Source organism: Lonchura striata, chromosome 7 (assembly GCF_046129695.1).
Source record: "Lonchura striata isolate bLonStr1 chromosome 7, bLonStr1.mat, whole genome shotgun sequence".
Lineage (NCBI taxonomy): Eukaryota > Metazoa > Chordata > Aves > Passeriformes > Estrildidae > Lonchura > Lonchura striata.
Window position 1 is genome coordinate 27,501,109 of NC_134609.1, and position 22,056 is coordinate 27,523,164.

The 22,056-nt window shown below is 39.4% G+C and overlaps 1 protein-coding gene across 1 annotated transcript in view; it reads left to right on the plus strand.

Moving 5' to 3' along the window:
* The window catches only part of SEC23IP (SEC23 interacting protein), a 21,752-nt gene extending 2,140 nt beyond the window's left edge, over positions 1-19,612 (plus strand). Inside the window, exons 2-19 of the mRNA XM_021529279.2 lie at positions 1,440-1,963; positions 3,454-3,649; positions 4,250-4,443; positions 5,179-5,268; positions 6,425-6,545; positions 6,913-7,002; positions 7,640-7,781; positions 9,000-9,208; positions 9,814-9,932; positions 10,505-10,675; positions 11,060-11,155; positions 11,334-11,540; positions 11,695-11,850; positions 12,412-12,514; positions 13,430-13,615; positions 14,051-14,213; positions 16,183-16,281; positions 18,438-19,612. Coding sequence (XP_021384954.2) covers positions 1,440-1,963; positions 3,454-3,649; positions 4,250-4,443; positions 5,179-5,268; positions 6,425-6,545; positions 6,913-7,002; positions 7,640-7,781; positions 9,000-9,208; positions 9,814-9,932; positions 10,505-10,675; positions 11,060-11,155; positions 11,334-11,540; positions 11,695-11,850; positions 12,412-12,514; positions 13,430-13,615; positions 14,051-14,213; positions 16,183-16,264 — 2,849 coding nt within the window. The 3' untranslated portion in view covers positions 16,265-16,281; positions 18,438-19,612. The remainder of the gene's footprint in view (positions 1-1,439; positions 1,964-3,453; positions 3,650-4,249; positions 4,444-5,178; positions 5,269-6,424; positions 6,546-6,912; positions 7,003-7,639; positions 7,782-8,999; positions 9,209-9,813; positions 9,933-10,504; positions 10,676-11,059; positions 11,156-11,333; positions 11,541-11,694; positions 11,851-12,411; positions 12,515-13,429; positions 13,616-14,050; positions 14,214-16,182; positions 16,282-18,437) is intronic.
* Positions 19,613-22,056: the final 2,444 nt, after the last annotated feature.

Sequence of the window (22,056 nt, forward strand, 5' to 3'; positions counted from 1 at the left end):
GAAAGCTGAGAGTTGACAGCATGGTTTGCAGTGTGATTCTCTCTGTCCCACACTGTTTATGAAATGTGAAAGACCTTTACTTAGTATGCTGAGACCTTTTATTTAGTATAAATGCCTTATGCTTGCAGCTGGGAAATGATCCCCAGGCCTGACTTCAGAGTGGTCACTGGGTATAAGTGGTTTCAGTATTCTCCACACAGAGATTTTGGCTTTGTTCCTCAAAGTGGGATCAAGTGCTGGAAGGGAAAGCAAGAGGTATTTGAGGCAGGTGATGACACCGTCTGTACAGACTAAATAAAAGGTGGTTAAAATAGTTCTTTTTAATCTTGGCAGCTGCCTCTTTTATGATTAATTAATTAGAACAGCAGCTTCCTAGGGAGACTTCTCCATGGATTCCCCTGTACTCCCTTGATGCTCCCTATTACAGTTGTGTTGGCTGTGGATAAAGGCATTTGTTGTTGGCTGCTCGCAGCTGCAGAGACTCTTGGTCTCTCTGCCTGGGCACTGAGCAGCAGAGATGCTCTGTGGTGTCTCCCCCGCAGCCTGGCATCATTTGATTGCCAGACAGTTGAAACACTGCTGGTTTCTGCAGATGGCACTGACTCCTTGCAAGGTGCTGTTCCCTCAGGAGGCATCCCAGCCTGAGGTGAGCTTGCTGTGAGACCTCAAATCATGACAAACCTCCTTTGTTCCCACTTGTTCCTAGGTCACCGCAAAGTAGAAAACTGTGATTGGTCAGGAGTTCTTTTACTTATTTTCTCCATGTGAAGGGGCATTCATGGCCTTGCATATTTTTAAATCCTCTCTTGCAATTATGCAGAATGATTTTTCTGCATGAGAGATGTGGCTTTTATGCAAGTCTAGAGTAGGATTTTTAGAGCGAACTGGACTAAGTCCTGCTCATTAAGTGGCTTGGGATCATGAGTTATGGCCACTTTGCAAACAGATGAGAAACCTTGAGAGGGCTCTGCTGAAGGAGCAGGCAAGAATGGATGGTTTAACCTGTAAGGTTGGCCTATTTAGGAATGTTTTTAAGCTCTATCCTAAAAATAGGAGCCTAAAGTCCTATGCTTAGTAGCTGTTTTCATGTTGAAAGGATATAAACCGAGGTTGTTCTTGCATTTGAGGGATAAGTGAAGTAGGGATTTTAGTGCCTGTCAAATTGCCCTGGGAAAGTCCTGACTCCAGTTATATTTTGGTTTCTTATATAATATTTGTTGCTTTTTCTGTGTACACTGAGTGACTTTCATGGTCCATTTTAAATGTTCTTGAAGACTTGGTATCTTTTGTTTCATTTTATGATGTGCTGAATCAAGGATGGGTAAATGTTATGGAGCCCAACAGTTTTGGCCATAGCTGATGGTGTTGCAGAACATTTTGACCCCATACAGTGATTTGAAGCTCTCACAAGATCTCTGGTGATCCTTTTGTTTTTGCAGATGATTCTGCAGATGTTGGGGAAGAGGACAGCTTCTTGGGTCAGACATCAGCCAGCCCCAACCCTCCACAGACTTTCAGCTACTTCTCTCAAGTTCCCAGCAGCAGTGATCCCTTTGGGAGTATAGGACAGCCACCCTTAACAACTGTTTCAACACCTGTTGGAGCACCAGCCTTCTCCAGACCTCCCACTTCACTTCCACTCGTGTCTGGGTCCCAGGATGGGCAAAATGCCTTTTCACCACATATTCCCAAATCCCAGTCTTACAGTGCACCACCCCCTTCCCAGGTGGGAATGGCGCCGTACCAGCCCCCTCAGCAGAGCTGTCCCCCACCTGCCAGCGCTGCCCTGCCCACAGGGACCCCGCAGCAGCAGGGCTACAACCCCTACAGGCACACCACCCTGAGCAGCAGGGCCAACCCCTACCTCACCCCTCCCCAGCTGCAGCAGAGCCATCCCCCTGCCACAGCATCCCCTGTGCCACCTGTGCAGATGTACCAGACACCCCCGGGGCCGCTGACACAGGTACGTGACTCCTTCCAGCTGCCACAGCAAAACAAGGCACTTTCCTCTTTCAGCTGTGTATTTAATCTTTTGAAGATTTTTCTTCTCTGCAAAAAAACCCAGAAGAAGTCTTGAACCGTTTACAACAGCAAAAGCTTTTCACTAGAAGTAGCTTGGAACTGTTGTTGCAGGAAAACTTCCTGATCTTTGAAGTGAGTGTATCCTGAGGCTGTAGCTCTGTCAGCCTCTGGGCATCAGAAACAAAGCCAGGTTGTGAAGTTCTCTGGCACTTTTCTGTGGATTTCTGAGTTTGCTGAGTTTCAGCTGTGTTGCTGCATTTTTTGTGCCTCAGCTTTAAATCAGGTCATTCAGCCATTTCAAAGATATGGTCTGAAATCTCTTTTTAAGCTGGTTTTGTTGGTGAAGGCAGAATTTTTTCAAACTAAATCACATAAAATTGTCAGCAAATTCTTTGAAACACATCGGTTGAGGATTTTGTGTGATATAAAGCGATAATCTTCATTGTTTTCTACCTGCACAAAAGCATTATTAAAGTAATGCCAATGGGTTAATAAAACCTGGCACGTTTGCCTTGAAGATACCAAAAACTGTTTTTATTTTTGCCTGAGCTATTATTGTATATCTGTTATTGTTAATGAAGAATGTGAAGGTTATATAATGACAAAGCATAGCAAAGGCAGTAGAACCTAAACAGTCTGGAGTTTTAGATTGTATAATTTCAGAACTTCTATTTATTGGATTTTATATATTCTACAATACTTTCCTGCCCTTTTTTTCCCCTTCTAATGTATAATTTCAGAACTTCTATGTATTGGATTTTATATATTATAAAATATTTTGGTGCCTTTTTTTTTCCCCTTTTTAATGTATTATCAACCAGTGCAGTTGCTGCTGCTGACATGAGTTGATTTAGTTGTACTGACTGGGATTTTTGTACAATTTGTATGAAATCAGCTTTATGTAGGCTGCAGACCCTTTCAAAATCAGTTACCTTTCTTGTGCCACCAGTGCTACATTTGAGTGTGGAATCTTCCTGTTCGGGTCACTTTGCAGGAAGAGAGCTATAGCTGAAGTGGCCACTTGTTAAAATTGGGAGTCTTTATGCAAAAGCATAATTATGTGTAAATAAACAATGTGAAGAATATGTTTTTATTTTCATGTCACATTTTGTGGTTGTAAGAAACAAGTTCAGCTCTTTTGAAAATTTAAGAGAATATTTGAAATCTCACTGATTTTAGGTCATCATGATGCCAAACCATGGTAGTTTTTAACAGTGTTTATAGAAATGAAATTCACGTTCTTTCACAATTTGAGAAGGTGTAAGTTCTTAAACACATGATGAAGTGGAGAATATTTTTAGAATGGAAGGTAATGTTCTTGGGGAGAAAAGCATGTTAGAAATAAAGGTTCAGAATATTTCCTATAGTAAAGTATAAAAGAGTTCTGCAAAAACCCTGTGAGACTGAGAGGCTGAGCCCGTCTTTTTTCAGTTTCCACCGTCCCAGTCCCAGCTCCAGCCTGCCAGGCCTGCAGGGCCCCTGGTCCCAGCCCCTCCTGTGCTGCTGCAGAACCAATATGAGCCAGTTCAGCCCCACTGGTTCTACTGTAAGGAGGTGGAGGACAAGCAAATATGGATGCCATTCAGCATTCTGGATTCTGCAAAACTAGAGGAGGTCTATAATTCTGGTAAGTCCTGTCTTATCCAGAGGTGAGCAGAAGGACTAAAGCAAAATGTTGGGGTAATGCCACTTGTGTGTGGCAGTAATAAGTAATGTTTTGTGCCAGTTAATTTCACTGACATCACTGCCTGATGCTGTGATCTCAGTGTTGAGATGTACCATCCCAAATAAGTATCAGATTTTCATATAGAGCTCTTTGTTATTTGTGTCTTGGGTGTTATTTTTGTTAAACTTTGTCAGTTCTGGAATAAGTATTTGGGAGTTTTTCCAAGCTTTTTGTTATGTACAGAGCATATGGGAACATTCTAGAAGCATCACAGTGTTACAAAGCTTCTCTGCCATGGTGTGACTGTCAGTCCTAATGGCCTCATATTGATCACAGGAGTGGCTGGGGCTGGGCTGAGAGAGCAGAGATGTGTCAGTGTGGTAAGCACACCTGGCTGTGTGTCCCAGCCCAGCCTGACCCCAAGAGCACAGAGCAGAGATGTGTCAGTGTGGTAAGCACATCTGGCTGTGTGTCCCAGTCCAGCCTGACCCCGAGAGCGTGGTGCTGAGCACAGGGCAGAGCTGTGTCAGTGTGGTAAGCACACCTGGCTGTGTGTCCCAGTCCAGCCTGACCCCGAGAGCGTGGTGCTGAGCACGGACGGCGGCCGCTACGACGTGTTCCTGTACGAGCGCATGAGGAAAGCCGTGTACTGGGACGAGGAGCCCTCGGAAGTGAGGCGCTGCTTGTGGTTCTACAAGGGAGACAAGGACAGCCGCTTCATCCCTTACACTGAGGACTTCAGTGACAAGTTGGAGGTTCGTAAGTGGCAGAGACCTTGTGAGTTCATTGTGTTCATCACCTTAGAAACAGTTCTGTTTCATGAAGATGAATTTCAGAGTGCACTTTCTGGAACATAAGAAAATCCTGGAAAGAGGAGTGACTAGAAGGCCACATTGCTCCCACATCAGTCCTGCATTGCTGTGACTTAAAATCTATTGAAACAGTGTGACCCCCCTGCATGGGGAATAACGTGCTCTGACTCCATGTTGCAGAAAGCTGAATTAATTGCTTTTATTAAGCTACATTATATTACATTAATACTATACTATACTAGAACTGTATCATACTAAAAATATACTCAAGAAAAGCCCATGATTATCTCCAGACAGCCACGACACAGCTTTTTCCAATTGGCCAATTGATCCAAACAACCATCACTGGTGTCCAATTAATAAATCACTCTAAAGTAAACAATCTCCATAACACATTCCACATGTGCCAAACAGGAGCAGTGAATTGAGATAAGAACTGTTTTCTTTCTCTGAGCTTTCTCACTGCATCTCACAGCTTCCCAGGAAAACTCCTGGGAGAGACTCATGTCTCTCTGTGTTTAGAGAATGTGAATACCACAAAAATCTGCTTGAGTAGTTTTACATGTGACATTTTTATATAAAGAAAGTTATGTAAATTTTAACTGTAGCATTACATGAGGCTACAAAATACTGAGAAGGTTGCCATGCTGATTTTGTGTAACTTGTTTTCTGTTTCAGGCAGAATATAAAAGGGCTGTAACTACAAATCAATGGCATCGGCGACTTGAATTTCCAAATGGGGAGACAATTGTCATGCATAATCCAAAGGTAATGGATTTTGGCAATTGTGTCTTACGGGATTCATTAAGGGGGAGTGAGCAAATGGATGGAAACATAAATTGAATTGGTCCTACTCTTGCATGAAACATACCAGTTTGTTCTAGGTGTGTGTGCATTAAAGTTGATCAAGTTTACAGAACACTAAACTTGTGCTTGCTTCAATGTGCTGTCATGTGGTTAAAAGACAGTGCTTTCTGAAACCCAAAGAGAATAAGGGTTTGCATAATAAATATTTTGGCTAAGGATAACTGGCAGCAAATGGTAAGCAACTTGAATTAGTTTAACCTCAGTCTATATCAAATGAAATTAAAACAAAGAGCTTTCATATGGAGAAGAGCATTAATCTAGCTATAAGGTAAGTAGTTTCTTTAGGGCCTGAGAAGGTTTCTGCTTATTTGTAGGCCATGAAAAAGTATAGCAAGACAAACTTTAAAAGTGAGCAGTCTCATATTCTTCATGAGACTTCATGGACTTCAACCTTATTGATCAATACTGTTAACTGTTCACTTATCACAGATACAGTAATTAATACACAGACCTATCCAAGGGACTGAAAGGATCATGGTTGCTCCTAGTTAAAGTGTTTAATAATCCTGGTTAGGGAATTCTGTCCACTAAAAATCTAGAGAAGGAGTATTTAAGCCACTTGATGTCATAAATATGAGTTGAGACTGTAAGTCCTATAAACAACTGTACTACTGAATTACTCACTTTTCAGTTTTTTTTGACTACTTCAGATGCTGTTCTTCCCTGAAAAGCACTGCACTTATTTATTTCCATTTTCTCCTTGTGGTAGGAGAAAATACCTATAAATCAGGTAGCATTCAATTTCCTCACATTAGCAGTCATCTGCTAAGGAAGAGTGGATACTGGAGACTAGGAAGGAGGAGCTTGAATAATGCTTGGCTGAGGAGTTAAAATGGTTTAGAATCACTGAACAGGCCCAGCTTCTTCACCTAGTGGTTACTTGGAGTCATCTGTTTTCTTTTCACACTAATGAGGATTTTGTGGAAGAAAACATTTGATTTTCAGATGCAAGGTAAAGCAATCAAAAAGTATGTTCAACCATGCAGTGCTTTCAGACTTAACAGTGTGAGTCATGAGGTTTTACTGTGGTTTGAATTTGACACTGTATTTGTTCCAGGTCATAGTTCAGTTCCAGCCTTCTGCCACACCAGATGAATGGGGCACCACTCAAGATGGGCAGGCAAGGCCAAGGGTAGTGAAACGTGGAATTGATGATGACCATGATGAGATTCCTGATGGTAGGTGATGAGATTCCTGGTGTACTTCGGACAGTCTGCACTGGGAGCAGTCAGTCTGGATCTGTGCAGAAGCTGGACAATAGTGGGTGGAGTGGCTGTGTGCTGTTCATACCTGGAGTCTAAAAGTTAAATTTATTCCTTCATCTCAGCTGTTTGCTGAGGTTATCTGGTTTTGGGGTATTTTAATCAAAGGAGTCCTGTGGGCTCTGTTATGTCCTGAACCATGTTATGTAAAAGACTTTATTAAACAAGTGTGTATGACACTTGCTAGACACTGAACTTCACTCCTGCTGTACATATTGGTACTCTGAATGTTTTCCTTTTTTTTTTTTTTTTTTTTTTTTTTTTTTTTTTTTTTTTTCTACAGGAGAAATGTCCCAAATTGACCATCTAGTATTTATGGTTCATGGCATAGGTCCTGTATGTGACTTGAGGTTTAGAAGCATTGTTGAATGTGGTAAGTTTGGGCTTGTATAATGAGCAGTTATATTCTTGCTGTTTAAATGTGGCTCTCTCTAGCTCATATTCAAATAAGCATATCTTTATATTATTTTTTAAGAAAAGTCTCTACAGTTAACAAATTGCATTTTTTCATTATTATTTTCCAAAGGCAGAATCTGTGGTCTGTCAAACTTGAAGGTTTAGCTGTTATTACTAGTACTCAATATCACACTTGTTTGGTGATTTGGGCTTTGGGATGTGTGGTGAGGGGTTTTTTTGGTTGATTGGTTTTTTTGCTTTTTCTTTCTGTGGTGTGAGTGGATGTGTTTGCTTTGTGTGGCTTGTGTGTGTGGTGTGGTTTTGTGTTTGCTTTTTTTTTTTTTTTTTTTTTTAATACACTGTTACAACTGAGTAAATAAAGCAAGCCCTGTCTGCTTATAGAGTGAACAGGCAGTCATTGTGAGATAAATAGAAACTTGCTAGAAAATCCACTCTAACAAAAATGTGTATCTTATTGTTAAAATAGTAATATTTGGAAAGATTTTTCCACTGTCATTTGTATTCTATCTGTGAAATTAAGGGGAAGGAGGAGCTATTTATTTGTTACTTGAGTACTGCAGCTATGAAACTTTCATTCTTCTTTTTCTTCACAGTTGATGATTTTAGGACTGTTTCTCTGAAGTTGTTGCAGACTCACTTTAAGAAGTGTTTGGAGGAACGCAAAGTGAGCAGGGTGGAATTCCTTCCAGTTCACTGGCACAGTTCTCTGCATGGAGATGCAACAGGTGTAGACAGGTGAGATGAGGGTGTTGTTTAATGTTGAAAACATCTTAAAAGCTGCTGTTCAGTGGGTTATGGAAAGTGGAGAAAAAGAGTAGTTCATATCACATGACTGGATTAGAGAGCTGCAGATTTTTTTAAATTAACATTTTGATGAGGAGTATTTGGAAAGCTGGAAAGGCATGAGGTGTATCTCTTGTTTATTTTGATGCACTCAACTTTTCAGTACTGGATTTGCATGAGAGTGGCCAATGCATGATTCTTAATGATGAGTGAGTGTGTAGAGATTGTGATCACAAGGATGAGGTGGTGAGCCTGGAGATGTTTTGTCCACGAGGTGTGCACAATTTAGAATGGAGAGGTTTCTAATCTTTAATTTTCTGCAGTCTGATTGAGTTTGACCCTAGCAATTATTTCTGAGGAAGGCATTGAGCCCTCTGTCCAGTCCTAGAGGAGTGCCTGAATTATGATAAGGCACTTGAGCTAAGGAGTTCTTTTTTTGAAGCAAAGTATCTATATTTGGGTAGGAGTGTTACAGCACTTAAAAATCTGTTTTAGATCCCTTCTCTGTGCCTACCCCTTTGCTGTGACTTCACATTTCAAGCTGTTTCCTTTGCTCAAAGCTGGGAAGTAAAAATTGTGAAGGTGGCAACCTGTGCCACTTAAAGTGATGCTGATATTCTCCAGACTGTTGTAGCTCAGTCAAATCTCTCTGCTTTCCTCCTCCAGCCTTGGTGTTTTATTTGCATTTGAGCACTGCATGAGGAGGGATCCTTATTCTGTTAATCAAACCAGGCAGTCTCAAGTCTATTGCAATTCCAGTGCAGCTGTCTTGACTCCAGGCAGGCAGATGGTGGTGCCAAGCTTTTTCTTCAGTATTACCATTCAGTGATTCTAATTTTATATGCGAGTTCCTTTTCCTCTTCCATGTCAGTCTGCTCACCAAACTTCCCTGGTACTTTTAGAGCAGTGTTGGAATAGAGAAGAGGTTATTTCAGGCATCCCTTCAGCCTGAAGAGAAAGAAAAGGAGCTGTATCTTTCTCAAATATTACAATCAGCAGGTAGCATTAATGTGTGAATGTGCAACGAGGCCTGAAGGTTGTATGGCTTTTTAAAATCTCTTTAGAGACCCTTTCTGTAGCATTTACATTGCATTAATTTCAAAAGCTAACGAAGTTCTCACGAGCATTTCTTAAAAGCCTTTCATGCTTTTAACGATTTTGTGTTACCAGGAACATAAAGAAAATCACTTTGCCGAGCATTGGTCGCCTGAGGCACTTCACCAACGAAACGCTGCTCGACATCCTGTTCTACAACAGCCCCACCTACTGCCAGACCATCGTGGATAAAGTGGGCATGGAGATGAACCGCCTGTACGCACTCTTCATGAGCCGAAACCCCGACTTCAAAGGGGGAGTCTCTGTGGCTGGGCACAGCTTAGGTGATTGTCTGAGGAATGCTGCTTTTATCCCAAATGAGTTCCTCTTGAAAGGAAAATGACCTCTCTGTTATGCCTCAAATTAGCTGTTAGGGCATGGCTGTCTTTCAGAAAACAGCTGACAAACTTCTCTCAACAGCTGAATTCATCAGGCTTTAAGAGAAAGTTAGTACTTCCCTTTATGAAAACTTCGTGTCTAATCTGTGTTTAAAAGTTAACAGGTTATCTGCTGTCTTAGGTGGGTGATGGCTATGTCTCAGAACCCCCACTTTGTAAAAGTACAATCAGTTTTTGGAAGATAGAATAAGTGTTAGAGCAGAATATTGACATACTGGTTTGGACTGGAACTTTTCCTCCAGTTCGTCAGTCTCAGGAGTTTAAGGAAAAATAGTTTAATCATGGCAACTACATAAAGCATGAACAGGGAAGAAAAGGGGTTGCTTTTAGCTGTGAGTGATTATATTCAAGTTAATATATGTGTATTTTAATTTAGCCATCTCTTAATCAAGCTATACTGTGACACTACTATTGCATATAAATCTTGATCAAGATTTAGGGACAGGAAAACCTGATACTTTTCTCAAATTAACTCTAATTCCTGTTTGCAGGTTCCTTAATTCTATTTGACATACTGTCTAACCAGAAGGACTTGGCTTCATCGGTAAATTCTGGAACATTCTCTGGTGTTAATGGGAGTGTGAAAGATGTGGCTGTTCATGATAAACAGGTAATTTGCATGCTGCTCTTTTCAGGCCTATAGAGCTGGAATTTTCAATCGTTCTTTTCTTAACTTTTCAGAATTTATTAGCTGATGCAAGTTTGTGGGTTTTGATAGTACATTAAGCATGTTAATGGAAATATGCTGTTTTATAAATATTGTCATTTCTCAGGACAAATTAATTAGATCTGTCTTAAGTTTCAGGTAGGCCAGTCATGAGTTTTGATGGTGAATATCAGCTTTGACCTTGTGAACATGTAACTTGGTCTAACAGTAAGTGATGGGGCAGGTGTATAACAGAGAAAGAATCAGTGTTTAGACTAGAAATGGTGATCAGTTGTTTGAGGAATAAAAGGGAGCATTTTTGAGTGTGTTGTCTCTCATAGTAATTTTTAAATCTTTATTTTGTAGTTCTATTTTAGTGGAAAGTCTTCATCCTGCTTCACTGAAAATGGATATATATTTACAGAGCTTGCTTGATAATGTTTTTAAGAGAAAATAGTTAAACTTGGTTTTATTTGCTTCTAACTGGTTTTCCACTGTTAGAGGGTTTGATTCTGTTTGTGTGCTGTTTTGTTGAGATGACTGAAGATACCAGTTCCCTGGGCTCCTCCATTGCTACTTCTGCTGATGACCTTTGTGAGGCTGAGGCAGAAGAGGATGTTCCCACTCTGCAGAAGACTCTGGAAATGCTCAGTTTGGCAGAGTACGTCAGCACCTTCGAAAAGGAGCGGATCGACATGGAGTCCCTGGTACAGAAATGTTCACTTGACTTGTAGGGGCTGCCCAGGGAATGGAGGTTTATGTTAGGGTTTTCTTCTTGCTGTTTTGGTTTTCCTCTCAATTCTGTGGCCATGAGAGCAGTTGCAAAGATAAGATAATCAATCAACTTGAAGTCTGAGTGTTCTGCAGCTCTTGTTGTTTTTTCTTGATGTGGTATATCTGCCCCAGTTATGTTAAGGTACTTTGTGTCATGTCTTCTTAAGTTTTTGTATTTTCTGTAGCTTTATAAACTGACTTAACAAATTCATAAGTCATTGTGAGTATGAAATTATTCATTTTACTAGAAAAGTTGTATGTACTTTTTTACTAGAAAAATATATTTTGATGTGTGTGTTTGGTGTTTGTTTCTTTAGCTCATGTGTACAGTTGATGACCTGAAGGAGATGGGCATACCTCTTGGACCAAGAAAGAAAATAGCTAATTTTGTAAAAGACAGAGCAGCCAAGCAGGTAAATACTTATTTCAGGATGGAAATTAAAAGTTGTTAAGCAAATGTAACTGACCTCCTTGCTGTGGAGTAGCTTCTGTTCTTGAACACTCTTGTTAACATCCTGAATATATTAAAGGAATTTTGACAGCTGTGAAATTAACCTTTTTTCTCCCTAACTTTAAAACTTTTCTCAAAAGGAACAGAAGAAAGCAGTAGCAGAAAAGAAAGCAGTGCTGGCTGCCACACTCCAGACTCAAGAAGACACTCAGAAATCAAAAGAGGCAATTTCTTCTGTCTCACCTTCAGAGTCTGGTCAGATGCACTCAAAGAGGAAGCTCCCAGTTGGTGCATCTGTGTCTTCTGTGAACATTGACTATGAGTATTTTGAAGTTGGAACTGGCCAGGTGAGACTGTGCAGATCTAAATGATTTGAACGATTTAAAGGATTTGATCAATCCTCTCTTTTTACTACGATTTTTTTTAATGTTGATGATACTTGGCTAGTTCCTTTGAAGCTGACGGTTCTGAGAGATGATGTGTCTGATTTCTGTCTGGTAGGTTTCTGTGGTTTACAGTGCACTGGACTTTGAACCAGATATTTTCTTTGCTCTTGGTTCTCCTATTGGTGTGTTCCTTACTGTGAGGGGTGTGGAGAAGATTGATGAAAACTACAGACTCCCTACCTGCAAGGGGTTCTTCAATATCTATCACCCAGTGAGTAGTACAGCTTTTGACATTTGATTTTAGTTGAGGTAGATGACAAAAAAGGCAGAATACTAAATTCTACCTTCTGATCATTACACCTCTTGTTCCTCTATGTACATTTCCTAAACCACTTCCAGGCATGGATTGTTTTCATAATTTGCCTTGTTTCTTTGCAGAATTAAGGAAGTTTTTTTGGTGAGAGTTATTAGGGTTTTTTTTCATTAATTTGAGGCCACTCTTGTAGATTTTTATGGAATATTTGTATTTTTGCATGCAGTGTTTTTTCTCCTCTGTCTCATTTTGTTTAACAATTTTAAGTTGATATAGATTGAGTGCAAGGAAATCTTGCTCTTGTGTTTCCTCATTAGAATCTTCTTCTGTAGGAGAACAAGACCAAAGTAGTTCATGAACCTGCTTAATATGTCATGAACTGAATTTCTGTCAATTCTAATAGTGCAGAATTCAAAAATGTTTGTTTATAATCCATAAATAAGGATTTTTTTCACTGAGATGTGATAATTAGAATAATTTTAAAGATAATCAAATGACAATTTGTTTGTCTCTTAACAGCTTGATCCAGTGGCTTACAGGTTAGAACCAATGATCGTTGAAGACATGGATTTAAAACCAGTTCTCATTCCACATCATAAAGGCAGAAAAAGACTTCATCTGGGTAAAAAGAAAACTTATTTCATATGGATCCTACTCATTATTTCTCACTTGATGCAGTAGAATATTGTAAGATTTTAAGAGATTAATTAATATCCCTGAATGTCTGACTCCATATTTTTCCTAAACATCACAGGTGATTTCACCCAGCCCCATAAGTTGGTCATTCACAATTCCATTCAAAAGTAATAATCACATTTCCTCCAGATTGAACTTTCTCATTACCGAAGTTCCATTAAAACATTGTACATTGCTTGATCTCCTTCATTTCTAAGAAGCTGTGAAGCAGAAACTAAGTTTATTGGTGTCCCTAATGACCACCGTGATGTGTTTAACCAGAGCCTGTTCAGTGTTGGAAACCCTGAGGGAAAAGGAGGTTCTGGAGCCATTGGAGGGCAGAGACTGATTTTGTTGCTCATGGGTGCACTTCAGACCAAGGTGCTCTACTTGAATTTTGCACATCTAATAAGGAAAGTCAGTTTTTCCATTGTGCAAGTTCACAGAGCCCTCCTGAAAGCCTCTGTTTAGGCACTTGGAGAGATTCTGCAGCATCTGTCCTTTGGAATTGTCCATTACAGTGAGTCTGCTTTGCTAGACTACACGAGATAATTAATTCAGATTACAGCTCTCCAAAAGTGTGTATAGTAAAGGAGAAAAATCTCTAGTCTATTGCTCCTGTTTTGAGTTTGATCTAGATGGATTCATAGACCCATTCAGCAAGAAGTCAATTATGTATTAATTGTACTTCACTTAATCTTTTAAAATGGAATAGAGAAGCAGGAAACACACATTATGACATAGCAGGCTTATTTCCCCTGGTAATTGGGATGTTTATTGAACAGAACCTTATCATTCTGCTTTGAGTTTGTAATTTTAAATCCTTCTAAAGTAAATTTTTTGTGTGTTTTTTCTTTCTCAGAGCTGAAAGACTCTCTGTCTCGGATGGGATCTGATCTGAAGCAGGGCTTTATTAGCTCTTTGAAGAGTGCATGGCAGACTCTTAATGAATTTGCACGTGCTCATACATCTTCAACCCAGCTGCAAGCAGAACTGGAGAAAGTAGCTAACCAAATTAAAGAGGAGGAAGAAAAGCAGGTGGTGGAAGGTACATGGACACATTATTGGTTTTTCTGTAACTTACTTATCTCAAATAAGTTGACACTTGAGTATCCCAGTGACTGTGTACTATTGATTTTCCTGACCCTGTTAAGGAGGTCTCTGCTAAACACCAGGTTCCCACCAAAGCTGATCCTCCTCAGCTGGGTGTGGGAGAGGAATTACAATTAAAGCTATGTGGGTGGAAGTGAGTTCAGGGAGAGATAACTCAGCAGTTACTTCTTGAGAAAACTGTTTAAATTGTTAGGAAAGAAGTAAGCCTATAGTTCAGTAACATTTTTGAACCATGCTGGGCAGTTCAGGTTACTATTGTCTCATCAAAAACACTTGGAAATTACAGCAGAAAAAATGGGTAGTATTTCTTAATTACAGTCAAGCAGGGTATGCTTGAAAATAGTTTAAATGTTAAACTCTTTGATTTTAGCTGAGAAGATCACTGAAAGTCCAGACCCTCCAAAAGATGAAGATGTTTTGGTGAAGGTTGGGATGCTGAATGGAGGGCGTCGCATTGATTATGTTCTACAAGAGAAACCAATTGAAAGCTTCAATGAGTACCTGTTTGCTCTGCAGAGTCACCTGTGCTACTGGTAAGGGGAGATAGCTGTGATTCCAGAAATGCTCTTAAGGGACACAGTATATGTGATTGTCCAGGAGTGTCAGGCTCAGGGTGTTGTGCTTGGATGTCACTATTTGTTAATCCTATTTCAAAGTAAAATTCTGTGTTAGCACACAGTGAGCAAAGCTGTTTGCAATATGGACATTGCACACTGTTCTCTTGACCTTTGACACTCCAAACAAGCATTTTTAGCTACTGTTATTTTCAAAACAAGGGGAATTCTGGAAGCGTTTTCACAACTGTAGCTTTTTAAATAAAACTGTTCATGAAGGATTTTTATTAGAGTACAATAAGTGGTAAAACTTAATTGCTTCTTCTGTCAGAGCAAAGGATATGTGAACTATATTTAACAACACATCTTGGTGTGCAATAGCCAACCTTGAGTGTCAGCTGTGAGCTGTGCAAAGTGGTGTTGAGAGGAGTGACTGGTCTCTCATTCTGAGTTCAGCAGGTGCTGAAGAGTGCCCTACCTTCTTCCTGACAGTTTTGATTTTCAGTAGGTAATTTTAGCAGCAGGCATTTTTTTCCAGAGGTTAGAACACAGCTCTGCAGGTGTTGCCTGAAGGGTCTGATTAGAGCCATGATCACTTCCCAGTGGAAGCTCAGCACCTGCCAGAGGAGGGGTTCCCGGGGCTGCTGTGAGCCCTGGGCTCTGCCAGGTGACCCGGTGGTGGCAGTGCCGTTCCACAGGCAGGGCTGAAGGGACTGGAATTCCTTCCACAGGGTGGCAGCCGATCCCTGCCAGCATTTTAAACGCTTGGTACCCGTGGCTTTTTGTCATTCGAGTAAGGAAGATAAGCACAGTGATTAATGACCCAAATCGGAGAGCATTTTTTTCCTGAGGAATGGAGGGAAAAGCTTTAAATGAAATGCTCTGAGTGTTGGAGAGATTGGAGCTTCTGTGCTGAACCTTCTGCTTGCTTGTTGGCTGCTCATTTAATGCAGGGACCATCATGAAATGTCTGTGCTGAATTGTGGAAAATGCATATTTTCCCTTAGCTTGCGTGTTTAATCCTGTACTGGTGTTCTGCAAATTATGTTCCTCACATTTGGAGGATCACAGTTCTGACCATTTCAATCTCCTTCACTGGCTCCCTATATAATTTATTTTAAAAAGCACAGGAAGCTGCCCTCATTTAACAACTCCTGCAGCTCTGGAACTTTGTTAAAATTTCCCTGTTTAACATTGTTATTTTGTTGTATTGTTAATGCGTGTTTAAATAGCATTTTATAGATGAAGAAGAAAATTAAGTCTCTTCATGTTAACTTTAGATTCAGACAGCCTGAAACTCTGACTTTGGAAAAGAGGAGGGAAAACAGCCACTTGAAAACATGGCACTTGAATTATACTAATCTTTAAATTATTGGAGAGCTATCTAACATTTTAGTGGCAAGCAAGAGAGGAAGACTATGGGTGTTTAACATAGTCTGTTTACAATTCAGGGCCTGCCAGTTAGAGAAGAATTAGAATATTGCTGCTAGAACTTGGCGAATTAGTGGAGTGGGACAAAATGAGTAGAATGAAACGTGGAATATATTCAGGACAAAAAGTGATACATTATTTGAGGAGATTAAGATGAGGAAGTAACATCAAAGAAGAGGATAGAGGAGGAGATTTAGAGTTGCAGCATAGGAAGTTAGAGAGGACAGGAGGAGGAGGTGCCCTAGAAAAAAGGTAAATGCATAGGCCAGGGTTGATAGCAGAACTAATTCAAAACTTGGGTAGAATTACAGCTTGAAGGAAGCTGGTAGAGGTAAGGCCATGTTCATAAAAAATAAATAGTAGGCCAAGAGGTTGTGCAGAATTTTGGAGAGCTGAAATAAGATGGAATGTGACTTACTTCAGTATGGTCCATCTTCTAATTCTCCTAACTTTTTCCTCTTTTTTTTTTTCCCCTTCCCTTTTTTTCCTTTTGCTTGATTTATTTCATTCTTTGTAGGGGATCTGAAGACACTGCCTTGCTGTTTCTCAAGGAGATATACAGGACCATGAATATCAATCCTGAGCAGCCACAGCATTGATGTAAAAATATGAATTTGTAAGTTTGCTCTAATGTAACTTCTGTCCTCATATCAAATTCAGCTACAGTTTAGATGTCTTTACTTTCCCATTCTTCTCTGAAGTTTAAATTATGAAACAGTCATTAAATGTCATTTTGATTGCCAAAACAATTTCTAAACTTGAATGCAGAGAAAGCCTTTGAGTTCTTCCTTTCATTTCCAGAAGATATCTGATGTTATTGCTTTTGGTACTGGATAATAATTGCCACTACAAATGCAACCAAAAGATGTTCTCTTTCTCATGCTTCTTCCTCAGTTCTGTTGTTCAGTGAATGTTCAAGAATAGGAAAATTTGGTGAAATTTGATATGATGAAACTTTATTTACAGTGCAGTAAGAACCCCAGAAGTGTTTCACTGGTGTAATGTAAATACTGGATTGATTGACCACTGGTGCACATTTGTCAACAAAAAGCTGTTTGTCTCCTAAGAAGGTGTTAAACATTGCTATTGATAAAGTAATGAGACCCTTATATAGGGCAGTATTTTATTATCTTTGTATAGATTAAGAATTTCAGCATGGCAGTTTGCTTTGAAAAGAAACCAAATACATGTTACAATATCTTAGAGTATCTTAGAGCTGAAATATTCTTGCAGGTATTTTTATTTTAAGATGTAGGTTTCCAAACTAAGGATCTGTATTGTACCAGTTTGCATCACTGAATGTTACAGAAAAGAAAATTATTTATTTTGAGAGGCAGGGAAGAAATAATATGCACCTTGCCTTTTTGGAATCATACAAGATAGTTTCTGATGTATTTCCACATTTTCAGAAGAGCTGATAATGTCAAGGTACATAAATACCCAGCATGAAGAGAATTGCTTGACATTTCAGAGGAATATTTTAGGTATCTTTCATTGCTACCATACAGTTTTAGTACTCTTTTGTAACAGAATGATTCTGATGGTCAGTTGATAGCAGCTTTTTTTTTAAATAAAATGTCAAGGCTGATCAAATGCATTTCTTTAAAGCATGGAGAAGTAAAAGGAAAAAGGCACCAGCTGGCTGCACAGCTCTGACAGTGTTGTATCAGTCATCACAATGGCTTATGCACAGTCTCAAGTCACCAGATTTTTTTATCTACTTCTATTTCTTTATGCTGGCTCTGGTTGGAATCATAGGAATCTCACTGCAAAGGAAAGCCTTTAAGCCTCATTGCAGGGGGGAATGGGGTGTGATGATTTATCAGGGCAGAGCTCTGAGGAGTTTATTGCTCAGCTGCAGCAAACACTGGGATAATTGTGGTTTTTTCATTGAGAATGACACTGTTGGGGGACAGATTAGCAGGATGTCACATAGCAAAGCACAATCAGGGAATTCTGTAAATCCATCAGGAGTTGCTCAGAATGTCCCCCAGCACTGGCTTGACTGGACAGGGTTTGAGACTGGGATTCAGATACCAGAGGCTTAAATGAGAGGGCAGAATGCACTGAAGTGGTGTCTTGGGAAGGCTGCACACCACAAGACCAGGATCTTTTCCACATGACAAGAAATGTCTTTACATGTGCTGTGTTAAATATCATCACATCACAAGGAATCTGCAATTACTGAAGTGGAAAATTGTCCCTCAGTGTTAGCAGTCATGTGGATTTTTCTCTTTTTTTCTGTTCTTTTCAGACCTTCAAATGTGAAGGGTGGCAGTAATTATTATCAGCGGTGCCTCTGACAGCAACATGCATTTTATTTTGCATGAGTGACTTGATTTAGATCTTCTAGGAGCTGCTCTTTGTGAAACAGTAGTGTAAGGTTTCATATAAACAATGGAAAGAGGTGGACCAGCAGATTAAACCTTGGACATAATGAACTGTCACCATCCTCACTAGGATAATTTATTACCAAAAGCTAAAGAATCTTAACAGCTGGTTAAAATGTATAACGAATGACACCCTATTAGCAGTTGCTAGTAGCTTTTCCTGTTTGCAGTTGTAATTGCCAATTTGTGTCCACAGAAAGTACATTTCAGAGGCTTACTGTATGAAAAGTTTGTTTAAAAACATGTATGGAATTTTAGATCTTTTTGAGACCTCTTTAAATTGAATGGTGGCATATTTAATATGATTAATAATACTGCAGGAATAGAAAACCTGATAGATTTCCTATTTCAAATATGTCCATGTTCTGTTCTCTCTGCATAGCCATGCCTGTTGCTCCAGCAGACCTGGTGAAAAACCCTCTGAAGAACATCTGGTATTTTCATAGTTGCATATGGGAGGATAAACATCAGAGGTTTTTTTGCTGCCAGTCCAGAACCTGCTTGGATTCTACCTTCTTGTGTCACTTCAAGCAAACTTAAGTTATGAGATGATCAGGACTGTCATTCAGGAGATGGATGGAATGACACAGTTTTGATCTTAAATCAGCTCAGTTGTACCATTGCCAAATATAAGGTGCTTAATGAAGGTTTTTTTGGCACACAGATCATAACTTCTCTCCTGTCTCAGCTGGCTGCCAGACATGCTTCACCTACCAAGGCAGCATGTCCTTAGTAAAAAGGACTTGATGAGAAACAGCAATAATCTACTTTTCTTGACACATTTGTTCATGCCCCTTTAAGAAATGAAATGTGAACTGAAGTTATAACCATCTTTAATACAGATTACACAAACCAGTTCATATTTACTAAAAACTAGCAACCAGAATGATTTTCTTACTATTGTAAGTGTGATGGAGATATTATTTTATAAAGACCTTTTTAAGCCTCTGTTAAGAGTTTTATTGTGGCTTTTTTTTAAGTGAAAATGAACTTTTGCCTTTGAAAATATTAGAAGTTTGTTACAGCTAGTTCAGTGTTCACATATCCTGAAATGAGGAACGATTTAAAATGAAATTTTGATCCGGTAATTATAGAATCACAGACTATTGTAAGTTAATTAAGGCAATTTTAGTGAAAGCAGGCTGCAGTTATGAGAACTAAAACACTTACCTTGACCTTGCAGTTTGACATCTCAAAACTGTTACTGTAAATAGGAACGTGAAGCTTATGGGAGTTAGATAATAATCTAGGTTCAGCCCTGCAATCCAGACTCCATTTTCATGTAGTGAGGTTGAAATGAATTAGGTATTGTGAAACCTTGGAATTAATGTCTCTGAGTACTGAACTTCTTTAGCTTTCCTCTGGCTTCAATTTTTACACACATTGTGACTTTCCTTCATATTAGTGGCTTAACCTTATTCCTGACTATTTGACTCTGTTATTGCAGTAAACAAATTTTGAAATGCAGTATGTTTCTTTTTTTCCCTTGATATATGTAAAATACACATTATTGTGTATACAAATTGATGGCTGTAATTAAAATTACCTTCCTTCCAACGGGTCTTTTCAACAAGGTTTTGTGTTTAATCACAGAAGATAGCTTGGAAGGTTGCTTAGTTCAACTTCCCTGCTTAGGGCCTTGTTCAAAGCTGGAGATCTTTGCCTCTCTGGCCCTGTTGTAATGTTTGACTACTGGGCTTGCAGGTTTTTTTCTGATACACAGTTGAAATTTTCTGGGTGGGGCTCGTATCTGTGGCCGTTTGTCCTTTCTTTGCATCTTCAATAATAACATCTCTATCTTCTCTTGTACTCTCACATTTGATAATTGAGGACAACAATGAGATTTTCCTGTTTGGCCTCTCAAGACCCAACACTTCCCTTGGCATCTTTTGCTTGCCATGGGAGTCTTGGGGCTTCCCACTGAACTGGCTTTCCAAAATCCTTCTTGCTCTGGGGAGAAAGTTTGCAAGTTTGGATAAAAAGGAAACTTTTAATCCAAAACAGACAAATAAATGTATTTGTATCTTTATAAATTAACCTTTCAAACAGAACTTTTTAAGCTTTACAATGTCTTTTGTTAGTTAGAATACAAATTTTATATATATATAACTATACACAACCCAAGCACCATGGCCACTGGCCTCATTTCCATGTTAAATATCAGAGTGGAGGGTTATATACATTTGTATTTAACAGCTCTGTGCCACACTGAGCAGTCTGATGAGTTTGCTTAAATAGCATTTTTAACAAGGTGCTGGGCTGTGACACATCCCCTTGGGAGGGGACAGCAGCACCAAGGACCAGTCAGATTTTATGGGTCTGTGTGAGGAGTTGCTGCAAGGGGACCCTGGCAGGCAAGGAGCTGCCTCTGTAATGGAAGGGGGAGCAGGAGGATGCTGCAGGAATGAGGAGTATGTGGAGTGCAGAAATTGGTTTGGGAATATGGCATAAAAATTCTAGTTATAGAAACAAAAAATGGGCTGCAACTACAGTAATGAGCCATTCTTACATCTTAAAAGCAAATGGAAGTTTGGACATGAAGGAAAAATGAGTGCAACCTATGGTTATATAAAACAACAACAAAAAAAACCAGAGTTCATAGAGTGATTTGAAATCTGCTGCAAATGAATACTTTGCTTCCTCAGCAGAAATCTTCCTTGTGTGCTGCAACACACACCATACACAGCACAGCTTCCAGTATATCCAGGAAATTTTGATGTATTTTTGTATGTATTATAATGCATTATTAAACAGGTGAGTTTGATTACACTTTAATAAGCCAATCAATGTACAAAAATTTAAAGTTTCCCTGCTATATTTAGTCAAGTCTATTCATTCCCATCTTGCCTCGACAGCGACATCATTTTCATCTGTGCTGAAGTGATTGTGAGTATTAAAAAAAAAAAAAATATTGTCTAGAAGACAGAATCAAAATATCTATGGAACAGGGCATAGAAAGGAAGTGGAAAATTTTATGACCTAATTCAAAGCAAAAAAATCAGAGCCTCTGTAAGAAATCCATTACCTTCCAAAAAAAAATCTCATTTGGACAGAAGTGAATTTTTCATTGAAAACTTTTTGTTTTAGAAAACTTCTTAGGCACTGCTGCTCTCCCTCTGTTCCAGGACTCCCTATTCTGCCAGTAGGGATGTTCTTGTCCCATGGGAACACCTCCTCTCACAGCTGTTCATTAAAGCAGCATAGTCAAATAATTCCTTCTTGTGCTGGGAGATGCCTTGTATGGCACAGAAAACTTCCAGTAACTGTGCTGGACTTACTCTTTCACAGTGAATGATAAATTAATATTTATAACTTTGTGTCTGCAATATGACAAATGTTTTAAAAACTGTCTAAAATGCTATTTCCATAATAATATTCTCCCTGGTTCCTCCCTCATGTGATTATTTTTTTACCATATGATGGATAATAAAATCTAGCATTTCATATTTCCTACAAAACTATCAGTGCCAGGGTATGCTGGTGGAGACTGGATGTTCAAATAGGAGCAGGGACTGGGGCAGAGCTGTATAGATGGACTATTATTTTTAATCATTCCTTTGAATTAGGGTGTGTTCCCCAGAGCTGAAATAAAAAATCCCATTAATTTCTGTTTAATAATGGGAACTATTATTTCACATGCTAGTTCCCATTTCGGTGCTCTTGGCAAACCTGTGCTTAATCCAAATGGTGGAATCACTGGCAACTGCTTGGATTTAATAGGAGCAATCTGGGTTTTTTTTCACACTCTTCTAACAGGAACTCTTGAACTCTGAGCTTGGCTCTAGACTCGGTTTTCATAACTGTAAATCAGGATTAACTTCCCAAGGGCTGATGGAACCACTCCAGTGTAAGTATGATTACAGGCAGCCTGCAGGGCATTTGTACAGAGCCACTGAGGGGGTGTTTATTTGCTTCAGGTGCAGATTTACCAGGGACGTCCTCTAAAGTGTTCCCATTTTCCCTTGGGGGCAGGATGGGGTGAAGGGAAGCAGAAGATGGGC